Below are 14,554 nucleotides of genomic sequence, written 5' to 3' on the forward strand. Positions count from 1 at the left end.
CGGTTACGTATGTAACCTAGGTTCCCTGAGAACAGGGAACGAGACGCTGCGTCAGCTTGACGCTACGGGGAACGCCTCCAGCGTGACAGGTTTCTGAACTACTATCGAATCATGGCAATCCTATTGACCGGCGACAGCCTATGATGTCATCAAGGTGCGACCAGGAAGTATAAAAGGGCGCCTTGCCAACATGACACCGCCCTTCGTCTGAAGGGACTGTTTGGCAGGCAAACCCTGAGGCATGGCAAAGCGACGCAGCGTCTCGTTCCCTGTTCTCAGGGAACCTAGGTTACATACGTAACCGGAGACGTTCCCTTTTGAAAGGGAACTCGCGCTGCGTCAGCTTGACACTACGGCGAACGAAATACCAACGCCGCCATGCCGAGGGGAGTGCATGCCCACTGGCAGTGACAACTGTCAGAACAAGCAAATTCAACTGAAATGCCTGAACCACCCCCCCTCTGGTCACAGAGGCTGTCAGTGACAGCATTCCCTTCGGTCATAGCCCAAGCTATAAGCCTGAGTAGGAAGCTTCGAACACTTAGAGAAGTTCTACCCAGGCCGCTCAAAGGCCTGGATCCAACCCATTCGAAAGAAGGGGGCTCCTTTAAGGGAATGTGGCTAGGGGGCCCTAGGGCGCCCCAGCCAGCCACTACCGCCACCAAGGAGGCCTAGCTTGGTGCCCCTTTTTCTAACGGGCGCTTCAGCCGATGTCGATAACAGAGCCTCTGGGTACTCGCCTCTTGGAGAGGCATCCAGTCCAAGGGACTGCAGAATGGCAATGTCTTCCTCAGACCGGATCTCAGAGACAGGAATCCCGGAGTGCAGTACTCAGCATAGCGCTTTCTACCCTTGCCAGCGAGGGGAGTTAATCTGCTCGATTTTAGGATCTACTGAGCTATTATCAGATAGAAACACTCAGGAGGCCAGACTGGCCTAAAAACTGATCTAATTGGGAGGCCACCCTAGGGGCCTACGACCACCCGATCAGGCCCAGGCAGCTTCGGCTCACATGCGACCCTCCGAAAGGAGGGGAGCTTAAAGGGGGCTGCCCGGTAGGTAAACCAGGTTGCAGGCTGAAATCCCCTCCTTGGGGACCAAGTAGCAGAAGCGACACCAGTCGCGCCAGGGTAAGACCTTACCAGATGCTGCCGGCTAAGGGCCAGATCACTGATAGCAAGTCACCACTGGCTGTCAGCGTTACGCCAGTTAGCAGTCCTCGTACTGAGAACCAAAGACCCGTTAGGGAGGCCTAGTGATGCCCATTGTATAATAGGAATATATGCCAGAGAAGCCTGAGAAATCAGGCTCAGGAACTCGCTTAGAGGGAGGCCTGGTGAGGCCTACTACCTGATCGCAGTTGAAGCCGACTGTCAAAGTAGCTGAAAAACGGAAACTCGTTTTCTCAGGGAGGCCTAATGGAGGCCTACTACCTGATAGTCAAGCTACAACAGTTAACCGAGCATCCTGACTCGGAAAGTAACCCTCAGGGAGGCCTTGTGAGGCCTACTACCTGATAGCAAGCTTTGCTAACTGCCTGAGCGTCTGACTCAGGAACTCATCCTCAGGGAGGCCTTGTGAGGCCTACTACCTGATAGCAAGCCCTTAGGGCCTGTTTAGCGAGCCTTAAGGGAGGTTTTAGTGCTTAGGCCTACCGTCTGGTAGCAAACTAAGCCAGCTGCCCGAGCACCTCTGACCCGGGAACTCACCCTTGGGGAGGCCTGGTGAGGCCTACCACCCGATAACAGGCTTTTTAGGGAGGCCTGTAGAGGCCTACTACCTGACAGCAAGCATTGCTAGTTACCCGAGCATCCTCACTCAGGAACTCGCCCTCAAGGGAGGCCTAGTGAGGCCTACTACCTGAGAGCGGGCCTGCCGGGAGGCCCAGCCTGCTACCTGCAGGCGACTCGTGCTAACTGTTTCTCATTTTGATGGTCCAGGAGCCCAGAAACATGCCCTCAGGGAGGCCTGGTGAGGCCTACTACCTTATGCTAAGAGTTGGATAGGCCTAGTAAGGCCTACAACTTGATAACGGGCCCTCAGAGAGGCCCAGCAAAGCCTTACAACCAGTCTACAGGGAGGCCTAGTGCGGCCTACTACCCAGCAGCAGTCTAGCAGTTTGTGTGCTAGCTGGCACGGCGACTGGCAAACAGGAGCCCTCCTTCAGGGAGGCCTGGCGGGGCCTGCTACCTTACGACCAGTCTTCAGGGAGGCCTAGTGCGGCCTACTACCCAGCAGCAGCCTAGCAGTTTGTGTGCTAGCTGGCACGGCAACTAGCAAACAGGAGCCCTCCTTCAGGGAGGCCCGGCGAGGCCTACTACCTTGCGACCAGTCTTCAGGGAGGCCTAGTGCGGCCTACTACCCAGCAGCAGCCTAGAAGTTCCTGTGCTAGCTGACACGGCGACTGGCAAACAGGAGCGCTCCTTCAGAGACACCAGAGCCCGTCTAACGCCATATTAGACATTCTCTGGAGACACTTTCTCGTCTATGAGCGCTTGGCTTGAATATTTAAATTGGCAAGGCTTAAAAATGCACAAATGACCAGTTTCCGTGAAGATGCAGCTCTGGGAGTGTCTTTCACGCTGGCACTGAACCATCGGGCAATTCTTATTGTCGACCGTAATGACAAATATTTTTTGTCACTCATTCGGGGGGGGGGCGGGGGGTCGTTTTGGGAGGGCGGTTTCTCCACGTGGGACAGCAACAAGACCGCGCCCCCTTTTTCGCGTTTCTTTGTGGGCGGAGGTTAGTCTGTTCTACTGCTCTACTGAAGTAATTAAAGAAGGAAGTACCAGGATGTAGTCCAAGCCAGCCGTTCGCTGTAGGCTTTGAAAGGGAACTTCTGTTAAATAAAATATCTCGCTTGGCATTGAACTTTGAGCTTTATAATTTTACAGGTATTATTTATGCTCTAACAGCAACATTACACTCTAACTAAAGTTTGAACAATGGAATCGCGAAGAAGGGGACCTTTAATGTTCACATACACAGTCTTTAATCTTGGTATTTATGGATATTTGTGTTGTGTTTATATTGCTTTTTGTTTTATTATGTGTTTAAAAGTTCTGATGTTGAATCTATCCATATTTCTGTGAAGCTAGCGGTAAAGACAGTGTTCACCATCTTTGCACGTGTGGTCCGAATCACGCTGTATGATTGAAATAATGACAATGACTCATATTTTCCATATGTTTTCTTTAGTGTTTACACTGTACCAATGCCATTAAGCCATATTTATGTGGATTGTGAAGATTATATTGGTTTGAGTAGATATAAGACAATGGTCACGTGTATATTAATAGTCGATTGTTTACATTTCATATAGTCAAGTGTCAGGTTTATTCATTTGATTGAAATGTTTATCATTTATTAGTGTAAACTGATTATTTGTGTTTTATTGTAGAAATCACACGCTTAGTCACATACAACTGTTAATGCATTGCATTAAGTATGTCAGATGGCTTGAACCTTATATTAAACAACAGTGATTGGATTTTTGGACTTTGTGCATTCTTACCGATGCCCTGTGATGATCCCAAATAAGCCAGAACCAGTCATTACAGTCCTGAAACCTATTTAACATTGGTCCTTCGAGCCGTAGAGCGGTGATTGCCACGGGGTAAGATGTTCAGAGTCACAGCATGAGCTGTTCCTTCAGGGATACAGTAACTGCAGGAAGCTTTGTTTTGAAGCCCGCGCACTTTGACTCTGTCAGGATGAGGCCCGTGCGACGGGAGCTTCACCTGCCGCTCATTGTTTGTCTTTTACTGTGGAGTTCCGCAGGTAAATTATCTTTCACTTTTATTGTAAACCTCAGTTATTCAGAAAGTTTTGCGTGATTTCATATCATTTTGCGTGATTTCATATAATTGTGTTCATCCTAAAAGCGCTCCATACATTAAAATGACTAGTGACTATATCCAATCTCTGTCCTGACAGGAGCGCAACGTGTCAACAAAGTGACCCCAAAAGTCGGAAGCCTCAATGGCGGCACAAGACTGACTATAGAAGGACAAGGTATTAGAAAAGTAATCAATATGTCTATAAATGAATCCCGGTATTCTGATTTAGCACATGTTGGCTTTACGGTTTAAAAACTCTCTCAGGTTTTGCTCAAGCCAATCAGTTCAATCTCAATGCCAATGCCCCAAACTTTGGCAACAGTGTGTGGCTGGTGTCCCGCACCAGATCTATCCCTTGTGATGTCGAAAAAGACTCCACTCACTCCAATCAGATCATGTGTTATACAAGGTAAGCAATGAATCAGATAGTGTAGTCTTCTTACATCTCGATTGTAGTCATTGCGTTGTATTAAGTGCTCCTGCAAATGGGGAGTGTTCTTAAATGACGAGGCAAAGTCCTCAGTTTATTTAGGGCTGTCAAAAGATGAATCGCGATTAATCGCATCCAAAATAAAAGTTTGTGTTTACATGATATATGTGTGTGTACTCTGTTAATTATTATTGATATATAAATACACACACATTCATGTATATATTTAAGAAATATTTGCATGTATATACTGTATCAGTCCCTCCAGAAAAACGCGATTATGCGATCGCGTGATTTAACGCATAATCAGCCAAAGTCCGCATATTCATGCGGGGGCCGCATTTTTTCAAATACGCCGCACTTTCGCCGCATAAATTGCCTATTTCCGCGTGCAAAATATGCGGGGCTATCATGATTTCATAATCCCCGCATTTTCGTTGCAAAAAAAGTCATATATTAGCAGAAAGTTGAAAATTTTTCGTTTACTTCACACAAGAGCCGCCATTTCCGCCTATTGCCATGGGAACGTTTTGAAGTGACGTGATTACCCGACGCGAACGTCATCGAAAAGCTTCAAACCCCGTGGAGAAACCATAGATACCGGTGAAACCATGATGAAGCACAAACTCCCATTGACCAACAAAAATAACAGCAAAAGAGCAAAGCAGTTTCCCTGTGTGCTGACTGATTTCAAAACACAGCATCATGAAGCTTTGAAGCGTTTTGAATCAATGAGTCGATTCAGCGGTTTGAAGCGTTATGAATCAATGAGTTGATTCAGCGGTTTGAAGCGTTATGAATCAATGAGTCGATTCAGCGGGTTGGATCGCCAAAGTCACGCATTTCAGCAGTTTGACACGCGATCCGAATCATGAATCGACTCGATGATTCATAGCATCATGATGCTGTGTTTTGAAATCAGTCATCACTATATAAGTCGTTATTTAGTTTTTTTTGCACACAATAACTATTATTGTCGCTTCATAAAGTTATTGTAGAACCACTGTAGTGAGATGGACTTTGTAACGACGTCTTTAGGCTACCTTTTATGGGTCTTGAGAGTGTACATTGTGCCAATGGAGGCCTTTCTGAGCCATCGGAATTCAACTAAAATATCTTAATTTGTGTCCAACAACATAAAGGGAAGTCATTAATGACAGAACTTTCATTTTTAGGTGAACTAACCCTTTAAGAGATTGCACTTGTGCATTGGAAGCACTCAAATGTCTGTTTTGTATAGCGACATCTGTAAAACAGGAAGTTATTTATAAATTTTTTCAGAAGTTGTAGCATATTCCTTTTGTAAAGCTACAGAACTTGATTGACTAAATGTTTTGTAAATTTGAGCCATTATTAAGGTCTTCAATAAAACAAGATGAGAACTTAAATATTCCAGCACTTTCTGTGATGTAGTGCTTTTTTTCTCTTTCTCATCAAACCGCAGTTTTTGCAAGTTCCCGCAATTTTATCGCATAAAATTGCATAAATATCCCGCATTTTTCATCGCATTTTTTAAGAAAACGTGCCGCATAATCAAGGATTTTTGCCCGCAACAATCACAAAAAAAAGCCGCATTTTTCTGGAAGGACTGACTGTATATACATTTATATAATCTATAATATATATAAATGTTTTATATATAAAAATTATATATTTTTTTCTTAAATATATACATGCTTGTGTGTGTATTTATATATAAATAATAATTAACAGAGTACACACACATATATTATGTAAACACAAACTTTTATTTTGGATGCAATTAATCTTTTGACAGCCCTAATATATATATATATATATATATATATATATATATATATATATATATATATATATATATATATATATATATATATATATATATATATATATATATATATATATATATATATATATATATATATATATATATATATATATATATATATAATGTATTAATGTTGTCACATCTTCCTGGTTAAATAAACATTACATAAAAAAGAGAAACCAAATATAATTCTATGTTGTACTTTTACATTAACTGTGATTAATTATAGTATACATCTTATCAAGTTAGTGTTTTACATATTTTTTACATTTATTCCAAAATGATAACTAAAGGCACAATTGAATCAATATATTTGATTTGGGAACTGATGTTCAGCTGTCCTTTTTAATAGTAAACTTTATTTTTCAAGACATTTTCACCCTTTTGTTGTTCCAAACCTACATGTATGGGACTTGTTTTCTTCTTTGGAATGCAAAAGCAGATTTTATTTTAGGAATATTCATTATATAATACCACAAGTCATATAAATTACCATAAGACCAGTCAATTTTTTTGACTTATGTGCTATTTTGAGTCTTATAAATTCATACAAGCTATGTATGAGAAACCAAAATGAATATACTTTAAATCTTCCCCGCTCCTGTAGCTCCCAAATATTTTTCTTGCAATTTGAAAATGTGAATATACATTTTTTTTGCATGAACTTTCTTTTGATGTCATTAAATTATTCTAATATTTTATGTATTATAAAAAATCCCATTGCATTTGATTGTATAACATGTTTATTATAGCAGACTTTAGTCTGTCATATTTGTGCATAAAGGAAGATAAGTAACATTTAATTCTTTGAAATAGCTGTACCGCATAATGTTATGTAAAATGTTTCTCAAAGAAAGCTTTGTATTGCATTATATTCAGAGCTCTACCAGAAGATGACTATGAGGTGCGGGTCAGCGTGGATGGTGTGCCAATTCTTTCCAGTAACATTTGTAATGGATATCAGTGGCATTACTGGTGCATGTTCTATGTAAGTGAGATGAATTTCATTGTGCTGCTTATTAATACTTATAATTATATCTTCTCAAAATATAACATGATATTTATAAAAACATGACCTGCTTTCACAGAGCCGATCATACTATACACCGAGCATTCAAAGTATCAGTCCAGTCTCAGGTCCCCCTGGTGAGCTTTGTTAGTTTTTGTCATTACTCTGTGCTGCTTTGGTTTATAAAAAATGTACCTTTCACTAAGAAATAAATAATATTAAAACTGAATGAACTTTAGGGACTGTGGTGACACTTCGGGGAAGAATCTATACTGATGTGTACGGAAGCAACACGGCAAAAAGCTCCAATGGCATGGATGTGAGATTTTTAAGGTCAGGAAGTATTTAATACACAATGGAAAAAAATATAACTTTATGAATGTTAAATATATTCTGTATCTTGACATAAGGAACTGTTTTTAATGTGTTTTCTTTGAACAGAGCGTACATGGGAGGCATGCCTTGTGAACTTCTAAAACCCAATTCAGATGAAAAGTAAGTATATCTCAGTTAAGTTGATAAATGTAAACATTAAATGTGAATGCACCCTCCATAAATACACATTCATATTTCAGGTATGGCCTCTCTTTGGATTATGAGACCAGTCAATGGGGATCTATGAGCTGTAAAATGACTGGAACTTATGTTGGTGAGGAAACATTATTATTAAAATGTTCAAGAACTATTCATTCACTATAAATTTTTGTCAGATTAAATGTCATTGCCTTGGTTTTCAGGTCATCACAACCTCAGTTACATTCTCGACAGTCAATTTGGGAGGTCAGAGAAGTTTGATTTTACTTTTAAGGAGTTAAACTTTAAAGTCTCTGCATGTTGTTGACAGAAAAGTAGACAAAACACATATTTTCTTTTTTAGGAGTTTGCCAGACCTTGGGGTTTTCAGCATCTCGGCACTGAACAAGCTTGCCATGTTCCAGACATATGCAGGTGTGGATAACATTTATTCTTCTTAAATAATACAACATGGAATTGCCTGCACAAAATCTGATAAAAAAATATATAAAATAAAAAAAACATGATCTGGTCTCTTTCAGAGGTGACAGGAGTTTCTCCCTCTGAGGGCAGCATATTGGGCGGCACATTACTGACCATTCAGGGACATTACTTTGATGAGACTGACCAGCCGGCCATGGTGTTAGTAGGAGGTAACCCTCTAAAAATATAAATTAAATATATAATTTACTATGTGATTAACATTAATTTATAATAAAATTAACTATTGTGAATTTTTATAATTATCAAATTTATTGTATAAATTATTTATAAAATAATTTAAATATGTTTTTCAAATGTATTGTTTTATTACAATTTTTTCCCTTAGGTCATGAGTGTCAGATTCAGAGCGTATCAAATGAGAGGATTGTCTGCATAACACCTGGTTATGAAAGAACCAATATGACAGTGTTTCCTGGTGAGAACCTTATCATAAATTAGATCTTTAATGGTGACGTAATATTTTGGTAACAATCTTTTTATAGAGATTGTTGTCACAACAGTGAAATTCTGTGCTCACACGCGAGAACATCTGACACTGTTGTCATGTCACACATTATCTCAACCAAGACCATGATTTATTTTGTCTGGTAACTGGTTTCCTGTAGAACATTGTATATCAGAAGCCATCACATAATTGATGGCAAGGAAATGTATTAATGTATAAATGCATTCATTTGTTGTATTCCTCTTTGATCATGCCATACCTATATTGGAATTGTTGCCTAGCAACGAGGGGGAGAGGACGCTGGCGTTGTCTGTTCGCCGCTTTTCCACCCGACTTTGGTTTAAATTGTAATGTTAAGATTTAGATTTTATTTAATTTTTTTTATCGTAACTAGTAAAATCAGTCAGTGCTAAAGGCCTGTTCACACCGGGACGCACGCGTTTATCGCCGACGTTTAACGCCTCGGGACTAAACAATGGGCGCCAATGTGAGTGTTCACACCGACGCGCAAAACGCCAGGCGTTTTTTTAAAAATGACAATCTGACACAACTTGTCGATGCCCCCACTCATTCCAGGGGTCACACTCTCGATCTAGTCATTACAAACTCTGTTTCTCTCAGCAATCTTCTGGTGTATGATCTGGGAGTTTCTGATCATAAAGCCATCTCCATGAAGATGTCTTCACTATCCAGCCTCATCAAGCCCAAACGCCAAATCTGCTTCAGAAATCTGAAAAAACATCAACCTAGAGACTATGGCATCCGATCTCCAGCATCTCCTTTCTGTAAACTGTCTACCACCCATGGATTCAGTGGACTATTACAATAACACCCTCAGAAGCATTCTGGATCTTCATGCCCCGGTCAAAACCAGAACAGTCACTTTCACCCGATCAGCACCCTGGTTTACCGGTGAACTACGAAAAATGAAGACAGCTGGGCGTGCCATTGAAAGGAGATTCAAAACCACAGGTCTCACTGTGCACAAGCTTGCTTTTCAGGAACACCGAAAGGACTATTCAAAGTCACTTACGGAGGCACGGTCAACTTTCTACTCAAACGTCATCAGAAATAGTCCCGGAAACTCCAAACAGCTGTTCTCCACCATAAACCATCTACTCAAACCACAAACCCCCTCACTTACAGAAACTACAGAAGAGCACTGTAATAATTTCCTGGACTTTTTCAAAACAAAAATAGACTCAATTCACTATACCTTTCCTGGATCCTCACCACTATCCACCCTGACTATGCACTCACAGCCTGCAATTTCTGAGCTCCTACATCGCTTTCCAGAAATCTCACAGCAAGAGGTTGAGACGATAATTAAAAGGATGAAACCTACCACCTGTGCCCTCGACCCTTTTCCTTCAGCTCTAGTGAAAGTAAACACCTCTGTCCTAAGTCCTCTGATTACCACAATAATAAACAACTCCCTCCAGTCTGGCAATGTTCCATCTGCCCTAAAAACTGCCATAATCAGACCACTTCTGACCCAGATGTGCTTGCAAATTACAGGCCCATTTCCAATCTCCCATTCCTCTCCAAAGTACTGGAAAAAGTTGTAGCTTCCCACCTCCAGGATCATCTCAAATACAACAATCTTTTCGAAAAATTTCAGTCTGGCTTCTGCTCTGCATACAGTACGGAAACGGCCCTGGTTAGAGTCAAAAATGACCTACGGATGACAGCTGATGCAGGTCTCCCTTCTAACCCACCAGTGCATCTATGGAAATGCCCCCCCCCCCCCCCCCCACCTCAAACTACTGAGACTTTTAAAAAAAGGACTAAAAACATTTATTTTTAGGAGAACTTATGCCTTTTAACTATTCAATCTATTAGTATTTTATCCTTCTTAAATGATCTTAACTGTAGCACTTTGAGATTTGTTCCAAATGTAAAGTGCAGTACAAATACAATTTATTATTATTATTATTATTATTATTATTATTATTATTATTATTATTATACATCTAAACTAAAATAATTAATGTGATTCATTTTCGGAAAAAAATATTTTATTTTATTTTATTTTATTTTATTTTATTTTATTTTATTTTATTTATTTTATTTTATTTTATTTTATTTTATTTTATTTTATTTTATTTTATTTTATTTATTTTATTTTATTTTATTTTATTTTATTTTATTTTATTTTATTTTATTTTATTTTATTTTATTTTATTTTATTTTATTTTATTTTATTTTTTTTATTTTTTTTTTATTTATTTATTTATTTATTTATTTTTTTTATTTTATTTTATTTTATTTTATTTTATTTTATTTTATTTTATTTTATTTTATTTTATTTTATTTTATTTTATTTTATTTTATTTTATTTTATTTTATTTTATTTTATTTTATTTTATTTTATTTTATTTTATTTATTTTATTTTATTTATTTTATTTACAGAATTTTTTTCCTGGTTAATAATGGTAAAAATGTTTATTAGCCACAACTATAAGGTATCTGTTTGACTTTGAAACCTACCCTGAGAAATATTCATCAAAAATAATTAAAAAGTAAGAATAGATGCAAACATGCTCAGGTCTCTCCTACTATTAATGAAATTAATAACACATGCAAAATGTATATTCCTATAAACAGTATCAACAGTCTTGATTGTATTGAGTGATAATTAAATGTTCATGTTTGTAGGTGGCAGAGGTTTTAAAATGGAGATGTGGAACAACTCTTCTCCGTACCTTCTGGAGGACGTCCTGAAGTATAATTCCAGCAGGCCTGGATATTCCGTCCGGTGGGTGGATTCGCTGTCCTATGTGTGGCCCAATGAGATTGAAAACTTTGTGGCAAGATTGAGTGGTTTCTTTGTTCCAACGGAGACCGACAACTACTATTTCCGAATCAAAGCAGATGACCAATGCCAGCTATATTTCAGCAAGACAGGTCTTCCCAAGGATAAGGTATCTGAATGACAAATAAAATCATAATTTCAGTAGTTATCATTATAAGAAATTATCCTGTTCACTGCACTTTTTAAGCATAGATCTGAACTTAAATCATTGTAATTTATGAATGCTTTGGAATTCAAGCATATTTAAATTTACTTTTTAATTTAATCATTTTGTTTTATTTCAGGTTAAGATTGCATCACAGACTTACTATACAACCAGTTTCTTCACCTATAGCACTCAGAGGTCAGACGTCATGCGCTTAGAGAAGGGAAAACCGTAAGTGAAGGTTTTCAAGTAGTAAATAATGTTCAAAAAGTCATAATGTTTGCTCTCTATTAGTCTTTTTGTCGTTATTATTGTTATCATTGTCTATATTGACTACAATATAGTCAATATATGAAACATCTCTCAATGTGCTACAGGTACTACATTGAGATTCTAGTGCAGGAGAATGGAGCAGCAGCATCAGTGGATGTGGCCTTTTTCAAAGAGATCAGCCCTTTCACGGCACAGCAGACAACAGAAGCTGTAAATGAGAAACAGTGGATTTACGCAAACTATAATGTACTACCTGAAAAACAGGTAAGTGAGCTCACAGGAGAAAGTTCAAAGATTATCTAGATAAGATAAGATAGCACCTGCAGAAACTGAACAAGTCTCAGATATGAGCTCATCTACCTGCTATGTAAATTTTTGTTTGAATTTTTTTTTTGTTGATTTTAGGTGATTCGTTTCATGAGATGGATGCCAATAGCCCCCATCAGTGAGGTGCAGACTCTGAGAATTAGCAGTAATTGTTTCCCTCTGAGCAACTGTGAAAATACATACTACTTCCTGACATATGGAGGTCTTATAACAGGTGCATTAGTTCACAGCATTGTGAATGTGTGTTTGATGAAGCTAAAATATGTAATTTTCATGTGCTTCTAATTTTTTGCATTTACCCTTCTTCACTACCTCTAGAGACGTCTTTTTGTTTGCATGTTTGTAATGTTTTAGTTGCTTTGCATGTTGTAGGGCCGATCTCAGTTAGTGCATCAGCGATGGAGTTGCAGAACGCTCTGAATGATTTGTGGACAATTAAACCAGACAGCGTTACTGTCACAAAGGAAGAACTGGACAATGAGTCACTGTACAATGTGACATTCAACTCTAACAGAGGTGAACTTAAAAATGATCTTTGACTGATTTCTTTGTCATCTGACTTGTGCTCACAAAAACAGTTACATGAGATATGTACTATAACAGAATTTCATATGACCAATTACCCATCTACACCACATTTCTGTAAAATATAAATTGTAATACATTTTTTTTAATGAAAATAATTTATAAATGCTACAGTTAAAACCTAATGTTAGTTGGCCAACTATGTGTCACTATTTATTTAGTCATCTCTATATTTAGAAAAAATGCATTTAATGTATTCAAATACTGTAATATACCGTATATGCTTTATTGAAAGTAAAAAGTACAAATTATGATGTAATTTATGGTGAAATATATATAGCATGGTGATACTATATTTTCAATATGCACTTTTATGGTAAAATAATAAAATAGTAAAATAACATGTTTGTTAGTAACCAGTAACACTTTAAACATAAAGCCTTTATATATAATGCATTAATTATGCCTTGTAATGCAGTGTATAATACATTGTATGATTTAATGAATAATTGTAACCACAATGCATTATAATACTTCATGTTTACACCTTTAGAAAGTATAATGCGTTAAAATGCATGACAAGCAATTTTGGTTACAATTTATGAAAATATATAAGGAATCATAACATACCTTCATAATGGATTATACATAAAGGCTTTAAGTAAAGTGTTACCACATTATATATTTTTCATATATATTTCCATTATTATGTTGTTTCTTATTAAAATTCGTATTATTATTTATCAGTTATGTACATTAGGGTGTTTTTTTTTGTTGCCTTTGTTGCTTGTAAAGTATTCCAGTACATTTAAGAGTAATTTGGTATTTTTATTTTATTTTAAATTTTTTAATTATCTCAGGTGACTTTGAGGATCTTGACTACTTGATCATGGACTCAGACACGAACATCACAGTTAATGAGAAAGTGAAAGGCCAGGCCAGCATGGAGACGTTCACACTGCTGTGGGGTGGAGTTCCGTCCCTCCCTCTGCCTTTCAATGCTTCTGAAACCGAGGTTTTTGTTTGTTTTATATTTCTTAATATTTACCAGAATAAAATAACAGTACTGTGTACAAATATTTTGAATGCTCTCTTGAAATATTCCTTTTCTACATGACGGGTTACACCTCTGTTTTTTCTTTATTTTTATTAAAGGTGCGTTCAGCACTGGATATAATGATCACCGCTAAATGTCCAGCAGAGATTCCGACCACGGAGAACACTAATGTGAAATTTTTCAGAGATTATGAGACCAGCGCCACAGGGGTAAGCAAGGCTGCAAAAGCAGATGATCAAGTATGTTCTGCATGCAGAGGACATGCCTACTGTACCTATTTCAAATCAAGTCAAGTTAGCCTTGCAAATAATGTGTGACATTAGTTCTAGCATTATAGACATCAGTTTTTTTTTTTGAAAACATCCCCTTTTTGTCCAGCTTGTAGTGCTTTCTCCTTGTCATACAGTTTTCAGGTGGTATGAGAGGGGTCCGGGTCACTGATTCAGAGGCTTTCTGTGGCCGCTGGTCTCTGAAGAATCCAGAGATTCTCTTCAATGCCAATGACATTTCAGCATCCGGAGCGATCTACAGCCCAATACTGCTACAAACATACAACACTGTAAGCTCCACTAAACACCTCAGTGATCCTTACTAATGGATTTTTCTCAGTATGGAAATTAACTTTTCAAATATGAAAATATATAGTATATCTATATTTTTTGTAGCTCTGCCTGGCCTACAAAGGGCGTCTGGTGAATGAACTGGGAATATTGTTCAGTTACCTGGCTGCGAATACTTACCGGGAAGTGAACATACGTATCTCTGTGCAATTTGACTCAACAGATAAGTAAGTTTAATCTACTGAACATAAAAAGTAACCTGAAGAGCAAAACGTACACGGACCGGACCGACCTCTTTTCT

The 14,554-nt window shown here is 38.2% G+C and overlaps 2 protein-coding genes across 2 annotated transcripts in view; both read left to right on the plus strand.

Annotated features, from left to right (window-relative positions):
- LOC307133460 (fibrocystin-L-like) overlaps positions 1 to 3,435 on the plus strand; it is a gene marked incomplete at both ends in the record, with an annotated part of 46,621 nt that extends 43,186 nt beyond the window's left edge. The window contains one exon of the mRNA XM_079828544.1: positions 3,404 to 3,435. Within this exon, the coding sequence (XP_079684670.1) occupies positions 3,404 to 3,435 (32 nt within the window). The remainder of the gene's footprint in view (positions 1 to 3,403) is intronic.
- A 482-nt stretch (positions 3,436 to 3,917) lies between these two features.
- The window catches only part of LOC307133461 (fibrocystin-L-like), a gene marked incomplete at its 5' end in the record, with an annotated part of 76,754 nt that continues 66,117 nt past the window's right edge, over positions 3,918 to 14,554 (plus strand). Inside the window, 20 exons of the mRNA XM_079828545.1 lie at positions 3,918 to 4,017; positions 4,107 to 4,251; positions 6,959 to 7,067; positions 7,168 to 7,225; positions 7,328 to 7,421; positions 7,530 to 7,583; positions 7,664 to 7,737; positions 7,826 to 7,868; positions 7,966 to 8,036; positions 8,144 to 8,254; positions 8,431 to 8,520; positions 11,210 to 11,475; positions 11,651 to 11,742; positions 11,889 to 12,048; positions 12,190 to 12,325; positions 12,484 to 12,627; positions 13,497 to 13,651; positions 13,792 to 13,902; positions 14,100 to 14,252; positions 14,359 to 14,480. Coding sequence (XP_079684671.1) covers positions 3,918 to 4,017; positions 4,107 to 4,251; positions 6,959 to 7,067; positions 7,168 to 7,225; positions 7,328 to 7,421; positions 7,530 to 7,583; positions 7,664 to 7,737; positions 7,826 to 7,868; positions 7,966 to 8,036; positions 8,144 to 8,254; positions 8,431 to 8,520; positions 11,210 to 11,475; positions 11,651 to 11,742; positions 11,889 to 12,048; positions 12,190 to 12,325; positions 12,484 to 12,627; positions 13,497 to 13,651; positions 13,792 to 13,902; positions 14,100 to 14,252; positions 14,359 to 14,480 — 2,288 coding nt within the window. The remainder of the gene's footprint in view (positions 4,018 to 4,106; positions 4,252 to 6,958; positions 7,068 to 7,167; positions 7,226 to 7,327; positions 7,422 to 7,529; positions 7,584 to 7,663; positions 7,738 to 7,825; positions 7,869 to 7,965; positions 8,037 to 8,143; positions 8,255 to 8,430; positions 8,521 to 11,209; positions 11,476 to 11,650; positions 11,743 to 11,888; positions 12,049 to 12,189; positions 12,326 to 12,483; positions 12,628 to 13,496; positions 13,652 to 13,791; positions 13,903 to 14,099; positions 14,253 to 14,358; positions 14,481 to 14,554) is intronic.

This window comes from Gobio gobio (assembly GCF_949357685.1).
Source record: "Gobio gobio genome assembly, chromosome: 11".
Taxonomy (NCBI): domain Eukaryota; kingdom Metazoa; phylum Chordata; class Actinopteri; order Cypriniformes; family Gobionidae; genus Gobio; species Gobio gobio.